This window comes from Pleurodeles waltl, chromosome 3_1 (assembly GCF_031143425.1).
Source record: "Pleurodeles waltl isolate 20211129_DDA chromosome 3_1, aPleWal1.hap1.20221129, whole genome shotgun sequence".
Lineage (NCBI taxonomy): Eukaryota > Metazoa > Chordata > Amphibia > Caudata > Salamandridae > Pleurodeles > Pleurodeles waltl.
In genome coordinates, this window is record NC_090440.1 from 158,205,496 (window position 1) to 158,223,497 (window position 18,002).

At 49.6% G+C, this 18,002-nt stretch overlaps 1 protein-coding gene across 2 annotated transcripts in view; it reads right to left on the reverse strand.

Annotated features, from left to right (window-relative positions):
• The window catches only part of ISL2 (ISL LIM homeobox 2), a 92,575-nt gene extending 78,186 nt beyond the window's left edge, over positions 1 to 14,389 (reverse strand). The window contains exons 1-3 of one of the 2 annotated variants that reach the window (XM_069222026.1): positions 13,464 to 14,388; positions 11,363 to 11,552; positions 2,918 to 3,186 (exon numbers count right to left, since the gene is read on the reverse strand). In XM_069222026.1, coding sequence (XP_069078127.1) covers positions 2,918 to 3,186; positions 11,363 to 11,552; positions 13,464 to 13,521 — 517 coding nt within the window. In that variant the 5' untranslated portion in view covers positions 13,522 to 14,388. Of the gene's footprint in view, positions 1 to 2,917; positions 3,187 to 11,362; positions 11,553 to 13,463 lie in introns of both variants that reach the window. The other variant, XM_069222027.1, reaches the window with a different exon arrangement.
• Positions 14,390 to 18,002: the final 3,613 nt, after the last annotated feature.

An 18,002-nucleotide genomic window follows, 5' to 3' on the forward strand; every position in this document is an offset into this window, starting at 1 on the left:
TGCTTAAGAAAAGTTCCCTACATTTCAAACCACCTCTACAAAAGCACGTCTGCTTAAATATGTGATGTTTGTTCAATACTAATCAAAGATTTCATACTGTATAACAAATGTGCGAAGTAACGCAATATTAGGTGTGTGTGGACATTTCTGGCCACTGTTATTTGACTATCTACCTTCCTGCATTTAATATCAGAGATACAGAGGAAAACCAACTAGAGCACTGACTGTGGATGGGATATGCTATTTAATACAATGAGCAGTTTTTAAATGTTGATTATAACTTTCGGCCAATGCTTTTTAAGGTTGTGACGCATGATAATGTATGCTTTTGTTAAACGTGTCTGTCAGTTAATACATGTGTACTGTTAGATTATTTTCCTATGAGGTGATTGCTGAAACTATACAAGCTAATATTACAAATATATAAAATACCCATGTAGGAAATAATAATATATAGGTTCACATATAAATGTCTTCTACCGGTAGTCTGAAATATGCTATTTATTACTATTGCTCAGTTTTTGAGGAGATCAATGACTTTCGAGATAAGAAGCATCAATCACTGCCACAACAATAAGTTGCAGGTATCACTTATATTAGACCAGCGCTTCTTAACCATCTGACTTCTGTGGACTCCAACTGAATCACATCTGGAAGCCGGGGACCCTGCCTAAGCAATCTCTCTGGTTTTAATTTAAAAATAATACAGAAAAAATACAGCAACAAGTGTACACCATTACACAAATTCAGACATATTTTTTAATTCTCAAACAATAAATATACAAAAACCAGAAGTTTAATTTTAACGAGAAAGTTGGAACTTTCAATATGTTATTTAATTTTTTAATGACGATGTGCTATGCTATACTCTAGCGTATCAATTTGGCTTTTTTTGCTCCTAATGCATGCTGTCTTTTCGCCGGTACATGTGAGCACTTCATTTGAGGTTCTCTGTTTGCTAAGATGCTCCCACGAATCAAGCTGAGGCTACCAACTTAATGCTTAGCCTCTGATTCTTAGTTCCCTCACATTTCCTGATCGTTTATATTTTTTCATTTTGCGTTTTTGTATATTAATCTGCTAAAATTATTTAATGTTCTAAACAGTTGCGGACTCTCAGGGATCCAAGAACCTCTGTGCTAAGTTTTACACGTAGAGAAGTTACAAAGTTATGAAACAGAACCGCAGCACAGAGGTTACATCAAATTCCCCTCAAGCACACCTTAAGAGTAGTAGCTTAGATGCCTTCCTCTATAAAGTCATTGTAACATGGAATAAACCAGGCAATAAGTAGGCATTTCTAAAGTCATTTAGGGTGCACCGTGTAATAACACAGAATTTGTCTTTGCACTGCAGCAATACGTGTGCTGACTAGTACACTCACTCCAAATAAAAAGCGTTATTGGGCTGAATTTAGTTTTATTGGCTGTAATAATATATGCATATATATCTAGATACACCTATAAAAAATTAGATACAGGGATAGAGATAGACACAGGTGTAGGTATATCTATATTCATATGCCTTACTAAATCAATACATATAAATACCACAAGTATAAACAAAGTATGTAGTAAAACATTCTGCTTTATAAAACTTAGAAACATCCTTATTTCTTTTACCACATAAATGTGTGTGTACATGGTGTTAAATACGCACGTTTAAATAAAATCACATCGATTACACTGTTTCCTAATTATGCTAAATGTGTATTGATATGCACATCCATGAGCATCAGAGTTAAGTGCATCGCTTATTGATTTAGTTCATGAAGTGATTATATCTCGAGCACATTTTAAAGATGTGAAAATAGCCGTAGTCCGAATCTGAAACACATTCCAAACAATGTATGTATATGCTTCAAAGTTGTAGTATTGTGATTAAAACAAAGGGAACTGAAGAAAACAATGTATTAACAAACGTTTGCAACCATCAAAACTCCTCACTCTGGAGGCGAAAGGGGCAACTCAAAAAGTGTGTCACATATATATTTGTCCCTATTCTCACAGCAGAGATTTCAAAACCGCAGTTCATGAGAAAGAGGTCATGAATAGAAATCATTTCAATAAGTTTTGTAAAAGATGGGAATTCCAATTAATTGTGGAATTCAAATAATCTGAAACCAAAGAATGCTTATTTCAAAATAATAAAGTCTAGTGACATTTACAAAGCAATGGAGCTTCGGCTTCAGAACCCCGAGCTGGCTGTTTTCTGTAAGTTTAGCAGTTTATCTGAGAAGTGCGTGTACCTGAGTATCGATGCAATGTTGCTGTCCCAGCTGCGTGCGGTGCATGGATCAGTGCATGCGTGATACAGTGAGAGGTGTTGTGCACAGAGTGCAGTTAAGGTTTTGTTCACCCGACTGTCTGTCGGAGAGATCCAAGGCGCTTGGCCTATATTAGTGCAGGGCATTGAACATTATAAGAACAGTGCACTATAATGCAGGGCGCTGTGCACTGCAGAGGAGGGCCCGTCGCCGACGCATAGTGTGTTTGGAGCAGTGAAAGGTGCTGTTACGTGTGTGTGGTGCAGTGCAGTATGCTCTAAAGTAAGTGCAGTGTGTGTACAATGCAGGGTGCTGTGAAATGCAGAGGAGGACCCGTCGCAGAAGCATAGCATGGTGTGTACGGAGCAGTGGGATGCAGGGTGATTTGCCTGTATGTGCATGTTATACCGGGCACAGTGCATACCAAGCAGGGTACTTTACAGAAATGTATAAGGTTTTGCATGAGGCAGTGCAACTTGCATGCTGTACAATGCACGAAGCGGTTTATGTGTGGGCTGTTTTGTAGTGCACTGTGCTGTGTGTGTGATGCACGGTACTGTACAGTGCACTGTGTGCATGTGGTGCCAGCCCAAAGCTCGGTAGAGGATGCTGTACGCGGTGCATTGCAGACAGTGCAGACTTCGGCCTTACCTGTGAGGTGCAGGGCCCTGCCGCCCTGCAGGGGCCCCGGGCTGCTGGGGCTGGGCGGGCTCTCGGCCTGCCCCCGGTCCAGGAGGCCGTGCTCGGCCCGGCACAGGAGCTCGTGCTCCCGCAGGCAGAACTCGTCGCCGGGGAGCAGCTGGCGGCTGCAGAGCGAGCACCGGAAGCACTCCATGTGGTAGACGCGCTCCCGGGCCCGCATCACCAGGTCACTGCTGGAGAATCCCAGGCCGCACTGCGCGCACTTCACCCCGAAGAGCCTGGGAGGGAGAGGCGGAGAAGGGATGAGTGTCAGGGGTCAGAAGGGCAAGCGCGCACCTCACGCACCACAGCGCCCCAATGCAAGTCACAGGCCTCGGCGAGTGCACCTCACGCACCACAGCGCCCCCACTGCAAGTAACAGGCCTCAGTGAGCGCACCTCACGCACCACAGCGCCCCAATGCAAGTCACAGGCCTCGGCGAGTGCACCTCACGCACCACAGCGCCCCCACTGCAAGTAACAGGCCTCAGCGAGCGCACCTCACGCACCACAGCGCCCCCACTGCAAGTAACAGGCCTCAGTGAGCGCACCTCACGCACCACAGCGCCCCAATGCAAGTCACAGGCCTCGGCGAGTGCACCTCACGCACCACAGCGCCCCCACTGCAAGTAACAGGCCTCAGCGAGCGCACCTCACGCACCACAGCGCCCCAATGCAAGTCACAGGCCTCGGCGAGTGCACCTCACGCACCACAGCGCCCCCACTGCAAGTAACAGGCCTCAGCGAGCGCACCTCACGCACCACAGCGCCCCCACTGCAAGTAACAGGCCTCAGTGAGCGCACCTCACGCACCACAGCGCCCCAATGCAAGTCACAGGCCTCGGCGAGTGCACCTCACGCACCACAGCGCCCCCACTGCAAGTAACAGGCCTCAGTGAGTGCACCTCAACCACCACAGCGCCCCCACTGCAAGTAACAGGCCTCAGTGAGTGCACCTCAACCACCACAGCGCCCCCACTGCAAGTAACAGGCCTCAGTGAGTGCACCTCATCCACCACAGCGCCCCCACTGCAAGTAACAGGCCTCACTGAATGCATTTCACCCACCAGAGCACCGCTGCAGGTAACAGGCCTTAGGGAGTGCACCTCATCCCCCACTGCCAGTAACAGCTCTCAGTGAGTGCACCTCACATACTACAGCGTCCCACTGCAAGTAACAGGCCTCAATGAATGCATTTCACCCACCATAGCACCACTGCAGGTAACAGGCCTCAGGGAGTGCACCTCATCCACCACAGCGCCCCACTGCAAATAACAGGTCTCGGTGAGTGCACCTCACACACCACAGCATCCCCACTGCGAGTAGCAGGCCTCAGTGAGTGCACCTCACACACCACAGCGCCCCCACTGCAGGTAATAGGCCTCAGCGAGCGCACCTCAACCACCACAGCGCCCCCACTGCAAGTAACAGGCCTCAGTGAGTGCACCTCACGCACCACAGCGCCCTGGTCTCGTTGCCAGTAACAGGCCTCAGTGAGTGCACCTCACACACCACAGCGCCCCCACTGCAAGTAACAGCTCTCAGTGAGTGCACCTCGCCCACCACAGCGCCCCCACTGCAAGTAACAGCTCTCAGTGAGTGCACCTCGACCACCACAGCACCCCCACTGCAAGTAACAGGCCTCAGTGAGTGCACCTCGCCCACCACAGCGTCCCCACTGCAGGTAGCAGGCCTCGGTGAGTGCACCTCACGCACCACAGCGCCCTGGTCTCGTTGCCACCACAGCACCCCCACTGCAAGTAACAGGCCTCAGTGAGTGCACCTCGCCCACCACAGCGTCCCCACTGCAGGTAACAGGCCTCAGGGAGTGCACCTCACCCCGAGGAGGCAGGAAGGGGATGGGTGGGGGGGGGGCGGTGAAGGAGTTTGAGATGGGTGCGTGTGATGGGCCAGAAGGAGAAGCACTCACACCACAGCACCGTCGGTGACAAGTGCACCTCATCCACCACAGCGCCCCACTGCAAGTAACAGGTCTCGGTGAGTGCACCTCACACACCACAGCGCCCCCACTGCTCACCTCACATCGAGGAGCCTAGGAGGGGGTGAGGAAGGATGAGTTAAAGGTGGTGGACCAGAAGAACAATCACCCACGCAACAGCGCCCTCATTGCAAGTAACAGGCCTCAGTGAGTGCACCTCGCCCACCACAGCGTCCCCACTGCAGGTAGCAGGCCTCGGTGAGTGCACCTCACGCACCACAGCGCCCTGGTCTCGTTGCCACCACAGCGTCCCCACTGCAGGTAACAGGCCTCAGGGAGTGCACCTCACCCCGAGGAGGCAGGAAGGGAATTGGGGCTAGTAAGTGTGATAGGCCAGAAAGACAAGCACTCCCGCCTCAGCACCCTCACTGCAAGTAACATGCGTCGGGGACGGGATGAGTGCCGCGGCCCAGAATGACAAGCGCACGCACTTATCAGGCCTCGGCAATGCGCGCAGAGCACGGGAGAGGGGCTGGCTGTCAGCGGCCAGGGCCACAACCTCCCACGCAGCGCCGCCTTCACCGCAGGACAATGGCGGGCAGCGCTGTGTGCGCCTGACCCTGAGGAGGCCTGAGCCGAGCGCCAGAGATCAGCGTGACAACGGCAAAGTCACACACCGCCATCTGTGCAGCACTACGAGCACCTGAAGAGGGGGAGGGGGTAGTCGAGCATGAAAGTCAGGAGGTATGCACAGAGTGACAACACAGCTCACGCACCACTGCACCAACCTCACTGCCACGACTGGATAATCCCAGGCCACGCTGCGCTCACTTCACCTTGGATAGCCTGTGAACTCACAAAGCTCCTCAATGGCTAAATGTCAGGGGGCGGGAGCAGTGTGACAAAACCCACACATCGACCTCACTGTCACTCCTGGCAACTCTCAGGTCACAGTGAGTGCACGTCACCCCGAGGACCCTGGGAGAGAGGGTGAGTCAGGGCTTAACGTCAGGGGCCTGGGCCAGGGTAACAAAACCCACACACCAACCTCACTGTCACTCATGGTACACCCCAGGCCACAGTGAGTGCACCTCATCCGGAAGGGGCTGGGGATTCAGGGATGAGTGTCAGGGGCCTGGGTCTGTGTGACAAAATGATTCAACCGGTCAATACTAGCTGTGCAGATCACTTGTGCCCTTGCACTGTCCAGTATACCTTTAAGCAGTGAATGCAGACAGTGTCTCTCTATGCCCGCACGCTCCCAGACAGTGCATCTCCTGTTCAGGCTGAGCACTGAAAACTGCCCACCTACGAGCAGCGTGGCCCGGCAGGGCCCGGGCACTATTCAGCGCACTGTGGTGGGCTACACGGTGACAGGCATAGGGAGGCGGGGGCGTATGAAGCTACACGGTGGAAGGTATCGGGTGGTCTGAGGGTCTCACAGGGCGCTGTAGACAACTTTCCATCGTGTTTTCCATTTATGCATCCATCCCACGCAAATCCCACCGCACGGCCTCTGGGAATACCACACAGCGCCGCTCCACAGTTAACCCGTAGTCTTCAATACACGCCCAAAAAACAGAAAGGGACCCGAAGAAAACACTGCTCAAATAGTTGCAAAATGCTGCTTTGTTTGGCGTGCACTCACAAAACAGATGAGGATTCTTCAGAGATACTGCACAGCTACTGACACTCAAAACAAAGAGAGGAGCCCTACAAAAAAAAAATCACCGCACTATAATAACACAATACAGTCGCACACACAAAGAGTAACTCAGCAAAAATATCACAACGTTATCCGCATAATGGTAATATACAAGGAAACTGAAAAATAGCGGACTGTTAGGAACTCAGTAGAAATGTGTGCTGCATACTGCCATGTTGGACACACAAAAAACACACACAGCGATTACAAAATGACGCACTATTAGATACAGCACAGAAATAAATTTTGCAAAAATACCTGCATTAGTAGAAGCATACCCACGACACAGAGCAACTACAAAAATACTGCATTAAAAAAAAAAAAAAACACGCAACAGGCGGGATCTCTCCAAAAATGGTGCATTAGTACCCACACTCTGACAGCACAAAGTGACATCGTTCAAAAATACTAGAGATACCTACTCCCAACACAGGACCACCACAAAAACACTAAACCACAAATTCAAAAGAACAAAACGCTGCAAAACACCACACTATTAAACAAAACACACACAACGGAGCAGAACTATAAGAACATATGTTGCGGTTTTCGACAGGCTCAGCACCGAGCAGAAAAGCCACATAAATACAGCACTTTAAATACCATTTCTCTTAATTGCACTATAAACTCATCAAAAATTCACATCGGTTGTACCAAGGCAATTCCACCCTCTTGCTATGCGGTTTAACTGTAATATTTAGAGCCTGTTCACTACGCTTTCATGTTATTTTTGTAGTGAAATTGCGCCCCAAAAATGAAAAATACTGAGTGTATAGGTTTTGGAATTTTAGTACACACTAGTGAAAAGAACACTGTGTGGGCGTCTCTTTCCTAAAAGGTAAGCAATGCATTAACATTCAAATTGGTCCTTCAATCTAAAGCCACGTTAATTTTAACAGCGAAAAACTAATTACGGTCTCTAAATTACATATACTATTTATTCCGGTATATTACCAAGAAGACAGGACATGAGGATAAAATGGATTTTCATTTCAAGGGTAGTGACGCAGAACTGCAACCACCTTTCATTTTCATTAGCGAGTGACCGGCCTAATACTGTTTTAAGGAAAATCGACTGTAAAAAAACTATGAATGGTCTTCCAAAGCTGACACTTTTAAGAAACTAATATTTTCCCTTTATGGCCGATTGTGGTTTGTTTTTGGTGTATATTTTTTATCTAGCGTATACGGCATATGTTTCTTCGAATAACACGGATGTTTATTTTTAAGACTGCACATGTAATGCTGCAGTGTAAAAGCTCTGCATTTCAATTTGGATTGCGTTTGCTTATGCAGTTGAACTTTTTTGCTTTTAGGAAACAATATGACGTATGTTTTAATGCAGTATTTTAAAGTGCTATTAGAAGTGGGGAATGCCATCACAGACACACATAGTAGGCGATACACCTAATTTGAACACTACACACAAGCACACACTGCACAGAAAGAACTACAATTTACAAATAATTTTACATATAGAATGCTGCTCATCAGCGTTCATTTTTATTAGGGTATTACAGCTGCAAAAATATCATCTGAACCAATTGAGCTTTAATCTGAGTAGCATCAAACAAAAAATCTAACAACACTTTAGAAGAAAAGTGCAATTTTAAAGGTGTTGAAAGTGCAACGCCGCACTCTGATGGTCGGTTCTTCTGATCACAGCATCAGCGGTTCAGACCACTTACGCTGGTGCCCTGCAAGTTTCAAACTGGCCGAATTTAAAGCTAGTTTAGCCAGACCAAGCCGGCTCTCCGATGCCTCTAGTTTTAAAGAGCGTTTCTGGCTCCCCCTCGTAACCTCACCGCGACCCTCGGGGCGAGTCGTTTAGTACTCCAAAATATACCCCATGGAGATACTGATCTCTCGCGAGATATTACGCATCACTGTGGCGTAAAACAGCCAACCTGGCTTTGCTTAAAATCAATACCACACTTCGTGAAATACGCATTAGATGTGCAAACTAATCGGGGGGACCGGAGGGGGGTTGGCGCTTGTAATGAGGGGCACAACAGACGCAGCCTGCGGTCGGCTCACCAGGACGCGAGAGGTTTACACAACCCAAATTTGTGGCCTGCGAACCCGCGGATAAATGATGTGTCACCTCCAAAACTACTGTCCGCGCGACACACCCATAAAAGAATCTGACTGGCGTTCAAACTGCAAAGATTTATTGACGCAGTTATAAACTGGACATTCAAAAATAGTAATGATATTAGTCGCGAAACAAATAGGGGAAAAATCATCATAGGGGCACGTCTTTTTTACGCGGGCAATACTAACACCTGCCGCTTACAGCGCTACAAAAACGGCAGAAGTCTCGTATGAAGCGCTATATCAGTAAATATAGTTATTAACAACAGAGACGAGTGTGGGTGACTAATCTGAAGTTCAGTTTTGTTTCGAAGGTAATATTTGGGCGTCTGGGGTAAGCAGTAACACAGAAAAGGCGCAGATAAAGCAAATCACATTATGACAGCCCAGACAAGCGGTCACCTCTTCAACATGGCGTATTATGTGCTCAAAAACAAAACACTTTCAGCTGTCCTGCTAGGTGACCCTCTTCTATTATGGCAAAACAGTGGGATTTGAAAAAACAGAGTCTTTTTTAAACATTAGCCTCAAACGTGGCGCTACAAGAAGATCCCTTATTCGCCGATTGTTTTTTGCACATGGCGATGAAGAGCCTTCATTTCCATGTTGCTATACTGCTAACCAAAAAAGAAAACGCTTCCCTAAAGCATGAGTTCGCAATACGGTGAGGCTACTCCCTTTCCTTTTAATGCAAATAAAAATTAATATGTACATTAGATGAATTACCCACGAGTGCTACTGCTGAGAGCAAACTGTCTGCTCCAAAGCGTTCACGCAGAATTTTTGTGTTTTCTGGTTAATAGAGCCCTGCAAAAAATAGCTGAATACCTCACAAATGCTGTGACATTTAAACGTCAATTACAGGCGGACACACCAACTTCAGCGGCTATAACGCAGCAGTGACACTTGGCCTGCAGGCCACGGCACAGTGGTAGGACACAAAGGCCGGCCACGCAGGCGATCCACGCACCACAGTCCCACGCGCAGACCAAACCGCCCACAACAGGACATGGAGACCAATACACAAATCACCGGACACAAACTGACCACTCTACACATCTCAGGCTGCGCAGACCACTGGGCTCATCACGGGACGTGCACGCCACTGCACACACCACAAGGCAAACAGACCAGAGGCACGCTCGAGAAAGATGTTCACCGGTGTTATGTAAAAGATTGGACCTCAGAAGTGTGACAGACATCCTAACCTAGAGGGGGTTGGCAGAGAGAGGCTTTGAAGAGGAGTTGGGGCAGAGGCGACTGTGCTCGTCGGTGTTTGCCACGGGGATGGGGCGGCGTGTGGGAAGGTTGTATAGGCCTCTGCAGCAGGGTGTGAAAAGGGGTAGTAACTTCACAGGGCCCCAGCGATGGGATGACAGCGTCTTCCTCTGGCGGTAAGGGGCTGAGTGCTACAATAAGAGCTGTGCTGGTGGATTTGTGCCCCGATGGGCCGTGTGTAGAATGAGCCTCTGTAAGAGACGTGAGGTGTGGTTCTTGTGTGTGGAGGTTTGCAGACAGGTGTGTTTAGAAAGGGTCGTGCAGTGGGGATTCATGCACATGTGACACTGTGAAGCTGTGCACTGTTGTGTAGACGGTTCTGTGCAGGGAGATGTCTGTGGAGCGGGTGTATGCACGGGGGCTGTGCAGGGAGATGTCTGTGGAGCGGGTGTATGCACGGGGGCTGTGCAGGGAGATGTCTGTGGAGCGGGTGTATGCACGGGGGCTGTGCCGGGAGATGTCTGGGGAGCGGGTGTATGCACGGGGGCTGTGCAGGGAGATGTCTGGGGAGCGGGTGTATGCACGGGGGCTGTGCAGGGAGATGTCTGTGGAGCGGGTGTATGCACGGGGGCTGTGCAGGGAGATGTCTGGGGAGCGGGTGTATGCACGGGGGCTGTGCCGGGAGATGTCTGTGGAGCGGGTGTATGCACGGGGGCTGTGCAGGGAGATGTCTGTGGAGCGGGTGTATGCACGGGGGCTGTGCCGGGAGATGTCTGTGGAGCGGGTGTATGCACGGGGGCTGTGCAGGGAGATGTCTGGGGAGCGGGTGTATGCACGGGGGCTGTGCAGGGAGATGTCTGTGGAGCGGGTGTATGCACGGGGGCTGTGCCGGGAGATGTCTGTGGAGCGGGTGTATGCACGGGGGCTGTGCAGGGAGATGTCTGTGGAGCGGGTGTATGCACGGGGGCTGTGCAGGGAGATGTCTGTGGAGCGGGTGTATGCACGGGGGCTGTGCCGGGAGATGTCTGTGGAGCGGGTGTATGCACGGGGGCTGTGCACGGAGCTCTGCAGAGGGGGCTGTGTTTGGCGTTCTTCCGGGCTGGCTGTTCTGTGTACGGGGACGTACAGCGCGGGGGCTGTGAAGGTTGTGCAAGTATGAACAGGGGGTGTGCAGACGGGGCCCCAAAGAAGGGGATTGTGCAGAAGTCGTGTTCGTGTGGCTGTGTGTGACGCTGTATGTACAGACGACCCCGCGCAGTGCAGGTCATGAGGGGGTTAAGTTGATGGGGGTACAGAGGGGTGGGGGGTTGCAATGAAAGAACCGCCAGCGCAGGTACTGTGCAGAGGGGACACGAGGGGGTTAAGTTGAAGGGGTGTGCGGGGGGCGCGGGGATGCAATGAAAGGGCCCTCGCAGCGCGGGCGCAGCGCAGAGAGGCCTCGGCGCAGAGCGGCGCTTCACCTGATGTAGTCCCTCTTACAGTAGGTCTTCCCGTCCCGCACGAAGCACGTGCACGTCTCGTCCAGGTACTGGCTGCACTCGGCGCACTTGAGGCAGGCTGCGTGCCACTCCAGGTCCGGGGACACGCGCATGATGAACGGGTCGTGGATCTGACTGCCGCAGCCCACGCACAGGGCCAGGGTGGGCTTCTCTAGGGGGAAGGAACAGAGAGGTCAGACCCCGGCCGGCTCCCCGGGCTCCCCACCCCCTACTGACCCGCGCTCCCTGAACTCCCCCCTAGGCACAGCTAGCGGTGGAGAGTCTGACCCGGGCTTCCTGAACTCTAGAGGTGGAGAGTCTGACCCGGGCCTCCCCTACCCTCCAGACACACCTAGAGCTGGAGTGTTCGACCCGGGTTCCCCTCACTCCCCCAGACACACCTAGAGATGGAGAGACTGGCCCAGGCTCCCCAGACTCCCCCCAGTCACTCCCAGAGCTGGAGAGTCTGACCCGGGCTCCCCACATCAGGCCCACCTAGAGCTGGAGTGTCTGACCCGGACCCCCACTACCCTCCACGCATATATTCGGACCGTCTATCAACCCTCGACTGTATACCCAGAGCTAGTGGGAGGCTACAGCCCCTGCCACCCCCCAAACGCACCTCTAAAGCTAGAAGGATCTCCCCCGCCTATTCATATCTAGATCAAAAGTGGCCAAACGTCCAATCAAGTGCATCCCACACCCTAAGGCTGGCCGGACCACACACAACTCGGCCCTGCTCAGGCAAACCACTATCTCTTCATAAAGACAGGTCAGACACCGAATAGGTCCCCTTCTCTCGACCCCTCCACGTCTTCAGTCAGAAAGGCCAAACTGTGGACTGTCCCACGACTCTCGCAACTAGAGACGGAGGAGGGGGTATATGCTGGGCAGGTCTTGTGCTCGTCACACTAAGAAATGACAGGGTCAGACTCCAGACACTCCAGTCCCCACTCTGCAAACACACACTTGCAGCGACAGCTGGTGAGGTTAACCCCCCGCACCCCATCCCCGGCCAAATCCCATCGATTCTGACCAGCCTTCCACATCAGAAGTTATGGCGGCGTGTTGAGCCCAAAGAAACAACTCCTCACACCGGCCTCTTCATCTGTTAAGACTGGTCAGACTCCAGTCATCATACCATAAGACCTCCGCCCCAACCACGGCAAACCTCTGCTTCTTCAGTAATCCACATCAGGTCCCAGTTCAGCCCTTTCTGCCCCCTATCCACCGGTCCTACAGGGAGATTGGTAACACCCCTTGGACCTAAACTCATCATCTCCAACAAGACAGGTCAGACCCCGGACAACCCCTTCACAAAAAGAGGTCAGACATCGGGCGAAGCTCTCACCTCACCAGAACAGGTCAGCGTGTAACCCCCGCTCCATCCCCTGCCACCCACGTGTGTGTGCGCGCGCACTACTCCAGAATCTTCAATAAATCCGGACAGGCCCCAGATACACCACACAGCACGAGCCTTCATCCTTACAGCCAGGCTACATACCCGAAGAAAAACAAACAAACTCCCCAACTGCACCCCAAGTAGTGGCCTTTATCAGCTGAAGTGCATTGTGGCCTCCTCCTTTGATACAGACGTGGAAGCCCTCAGAGGGACCCCCACAGCAAGGAGTTCCTTGGGGGGGGGGGGGGGGGTGCCTGCCAGACACCACCAGTTTATATGCCGTGATCCGAGGGCACCCCTCCACACCGTGCCCAGTAAATCACGGCAGCTTCAGAAAGCTCTTCGAATAGAAAGTAATCTTGAGGGGGTTACTGTGCTATACATAACGGACCCCGCATTTCTGGCAAAATAGGGCGTTTTTGGACTGCTTGAAGCATACGCATAAATGCCAAGAGCAGTACAAACAAAAACAAACGGCCGAAAATAATGTGCGGAGAGCACGTTGCCATAAAAAAACACCAAAAGCGCATTCTTGAAATGGGATGTTTGAAATAAAGAAAAAAACATACGCTGTAAAGCGGGGAGGCAGCTCTGAAAGAAGACAAATTTAGTAAAACAAGTTTAACTCGCCCAGGAAACAATAGCAGCGGCTGAAAGCGGGAGGGAGCGTCAGGCACTTACTCTTGGGGTGTTCTCCCATCGCCCCCAGGACAGGACACTGAAAGCTGAGCTCCAGCATCGGGCAGACAGGCAGTCTGCGCAGGGTGCACAGCTCGGGCTGTGCAGGCTGAGCTGTGCTGGAGAGAAGAAGGGACGGTCTCTGCAGGAAAGATGCAGCCGGGCTGTGGCCTGGGCAGGGCCGCTGCTGGCAGTTTAACCGTATGCAGTGATTGCAGACAGAGCTGAAAAGTGTGCAAAGATGCCGCAGAGCTGTGCGGACGGAGTTGAAATGCTTGCGGAGATGCTACAGCTCAAGGAGAGCAGGTAAAGTTGAAGTTGGGGCACCGATGCACCGTCAAGAGCTGTGCTGGTACAGCTGGGGAATGTGCAGTTATGCTGCAGCTGGAGATGTACAGGCAAGTTTGAATCTGAGACAGAGGCGTTGCGGCTTCAGCTGTTCAGGTACCGTCCAATCCTATTTATGCAGGATGCTGTAGGCACGGCTAAAGATAATGCAGGAAGGTCGTAGGTTGGTCTTTGCAGGCAGAATCGGGGCTCACGTAGAGATGTCGCAGGGAGTTGGATATTATGAAGGGCGGAGGGGTTCCTGCAGTGCAGGAAGTGTGGAAGCTTGTCGGTAGTGCTGCAGTTTGTTCCCAGTTCTCCAAGCAGGATTGATTGTTTTAATGAAAAGTTGCTATAATGACAGTTGATTCCTGAGCAGGGATGTTGCACTTGAAGATGTGCATGTAGGTTTTAAAATGCCAGGAAGCAGCAGCTTGAGTGGAGGCAGAAGCCGGGCAGGGATGCTGCAGTCTTAGGAGAGAAGAAGTTGCAGTCTGTGCTGGTAGCGCTGCAGTGTACGCAGGAGGAGCTGCAGCCGGTGCAGGGGGAGCTGCGGGTCCAGCCCTGCTGTCTCCTCGCCACACACTCAGGCAGCACTTGGGGCTGCAAGTCCAGCCCTGTCCCACAGTGGGCGTGACGTCAGCACGCACGCCCTCCAGGCCCCGCTGAGAAGCGAGTCCTCCCCGCCGCACGACACGAAGGGAGTGTCCGGAGAGGTGATTGGACGAGGTAGATAGGAGGCGTTACTTTACTGGCGCAGGCCACACCCCCTAGCAGTCAACATTCCCTCAAAAGTCACCACTGCACGGTGAGAGGTTGTGCTGTTTACAGGGCATGTTATTTGTAGACGAGAGCAGGGGCGAGAGAGAAAAAGAGTAGGGGGTAAATGTTATATATGGGCAAAGGTGGCACTTTGTATTTATTTATTCTTATTTCTGCGTAGTGAGCCACACAAGATGTGCCTTAAGAGGATCAGCGCCTTAACATGGGCCCTTGCTGCGTCTGCGGTGAAGGGAGAATCCACCCCTTAATAGAGGTGGGCGAGCTTTCAAATTAGGAGGGAGAGCCGAGTCGGAGCCGAGCCAAGGGTTGGCTCTGCCTCTGAGAGCCCGTGCACGAACCGAGTCATGAAAATATGTGGTATGTTGACTCATGCAACAAACATCATCTTACATTAAGCTATGGTGTCTTCAACTTTCAAAAAACATATTCCTTTAATTATTCCTTTAACAGACGAACGTGTTTCACCTTAGTGCATCAGATTGTATCTCTGCATCTAGAACTATTTATGAAAAATGAGAGTTTAAAAAAAAGAAACATAGAAACATCCACGCCCCACTGTAATGACAATGCTACTAGTGAACTAAGAGACAAGCCCTTTGTTATGTATGCCACATATGTGGTCTATGACTGCACCCTATATGTGGTCTATATTCTTACTGCACACAGATCAACTTTATAATTTATTAAATCAAACACAATTTATTAAATCGAACACCAAAAACAATTTAAAAAAATGAGTCTCGTGACAAAGTATTTGCCTGGAATCACACCATGAGCTCAAGTTGGGAAGCTAGAATATGTCCTAGATCATCCAGTTTCAAGCTGTGCAAATCAGCCACTTGATGGGCATCTCTTTCTGACATTGAAGGTTAATGCTCTGCCTTTAATTCTTGGAAGAGAGGATTAGTGCGTGGGTGACAGACAGAATGTACGTTTTATTTTTGGCAGTTTCACATAGTGCTAACGTTTCCCACGGACATAGTTTTGTGTCACAACAGACACAGAGTGCTTTAGATGTTTTTTTATGACACAGGGAGATTGGTTGGATTTATATGATGTAGAGCTCGGGCCGGGATTTAAACCTGGTCCCCCATGTTACATAATTGGCATTTGTAGCCACTAAGCCACACGGCCTCCTGTAAATTCGCGGCTCGCTTTAGACTCGGCGTTCCAAAAGGACCGTGAGTTATACCATAGCCAAGCATGTGGCTTGAGCTGTCAGTGGCCCGCCCGCTTCTGCCTCTCAGTGGACCCTGCACTGCCTTCTGTTCCATTTGAAAGGCCACAGACTGTTTTTTAGTCTCCATAGTGCGTTATGTTCATATTTAGTTCCTCGTAAATGGGCAGACAAGTAGCTATAAGAAGAGGGGTGGGGCATAAGCGCTATATACAACAGTAGTTTATATATGGTATACAGTACCCCTTCATAGGATATTGCAAATCACCAGATGAATTCCGAGGAATAAGTTATTTTATAAGATCGTCGAACTCTGAGGTGCCTTGCAATGTCATTTAAATGTACTGCAGAGGGCACTTTATCACCCCACAAACTGCTAAATCTGAACCCAGATTTACTAACACTCTGTGCCAGATTTGCATTAAAAAATGCATAAACTGATGCAAAGTGCTTTATTGGGATCAAGGGCCAGATGTATATAGGTTTTGAATTGCGAGTTCCTAATTGCGATTCTATGCGAATTGCAATTAGGAAATTGCAATTTCAAATGTTTGAAACTCGTTTGAGTTTCATTTGTTATTCCCAGTGAATTACAAATAGGCCTATCTCATTAATATTCATGATGTACGTCTTGTTTTGCAACCCAATGGGCATCGTAAAAAGTCACAGGTATGTAGGCCTGCTGGGGCAGCAGACCACCATGTCTGTAATTGCTTTTAAATAAAGCATTTTTTTTTTTAAATGCGGTCCATTTTCCTTATGGGAGAACGGGCTGCATTTATGAAAAGAAAATTACGTTTTCTTTTAATTTTTTAAGAGTAGGCAGTGGTCCGTGGGACTACTGCCTGCTCCTAAAAAATGCTTTTACAGATATTCACAAAGGGGTCCTTTGGGGACCCCTTCCCATTTGTGAATGGGTAATTGGGTTATCACCAATTTGGAATTGGTGGTAACCTGTGAATGTTTTGTGACCGCATTTCTGTCGCAAAACATTCAAACATACCGCTGCAATTCAGATTTAGGAAGGAATGCCCTAAAGATGCCCCTTCCGAATACCGAATCGCAATGCCCAATTGCGATTTGGTAACAAGTTACCAAATCACAATTTTACATTGGAACATGCCAAACAGCTTTTTGGGGGGTCGCAAACATCCAGATTCTGCGAATTGGACCATTTGCGACCGCTAAAAAGCTTTGATCATCTGGCTTTTATTTTCCAGCACATGCTTGTAAGTAGCTTTAAAGTAACACAAAGTACAACTGTTCTCTACTTTGCTTCAAGGTGGAGGTTCCATAGGTGGTACACATGGCACAAGTTGAGGATACACGTGGGTAGACAACATCTACCCATTCTTTTCACAGGGTAGACACCAGCTACCCTTCCAAGTGATTGGCCGCCACAGAAATAAGCTTGACTTGTCCAGGTGTAATTTTCAGACACCAGGACACATTCAGCAGCGCCTGCACGTTGTCTGCTTTCCTTCCCAACATCAACGTGCAGGCAGGAAGGAGGAGTTATCAAATTCCAGCTGGGCCCATAACAAAGGCCGAGGTTAAGGGGTCATCAGGCTTCCTTTTCTTGGAGTTTTCCTGATGGGATCTAATAGGAGCCTCACACTTAAATGCAATGAAGGGGAAACAAAGGCACACACCTTATCACTTCAAGTACTTGAGAGACATGCTTTTGACTTTGTTCAATCCTGTCATATAAGAGATATCCATGCACTGTAGAAATGTCATGCATGTTGGTCTGTCCCAGTATTTTACACAAATAATTTAAATACCACTATTTTGTTTTATGTCTTTTATAGCGCTGCTCCCAGTGCAGGGAGTCAGAGTGCGTTACATCACATGGACACATTGTACATTGCCAATTGTGTAAATCAATGTGCAAGATATGTTGCATAAGAAAGTGACACTTTATAAACTGCAACTAACAAAAGAATCTCTGTGTTAAAAGCAGTAACCCACTTTATCCATTTACTTAAAATAAAAATGTAATCTTCATATTATGTGATGTGCTTTGTAGGAGACATATTAACACTGCTACTTTGATTGAAACTAAGGGCCTCATTATGAGACCGCCAGCCTCTAGTCGCAGCTGGCGACTGGGCAAAGTGGCGGTGCGGGGGGGAGCAAAATACAAATAAAAAAAATATTAAAAAAATAAAGAAACTTACCTTAAGGCCGACGCAGCTGCGCCGCCACACGCCAGGCACAGGCTCCCAGCCTGCCCTGCGTCAATCAGGACGCTG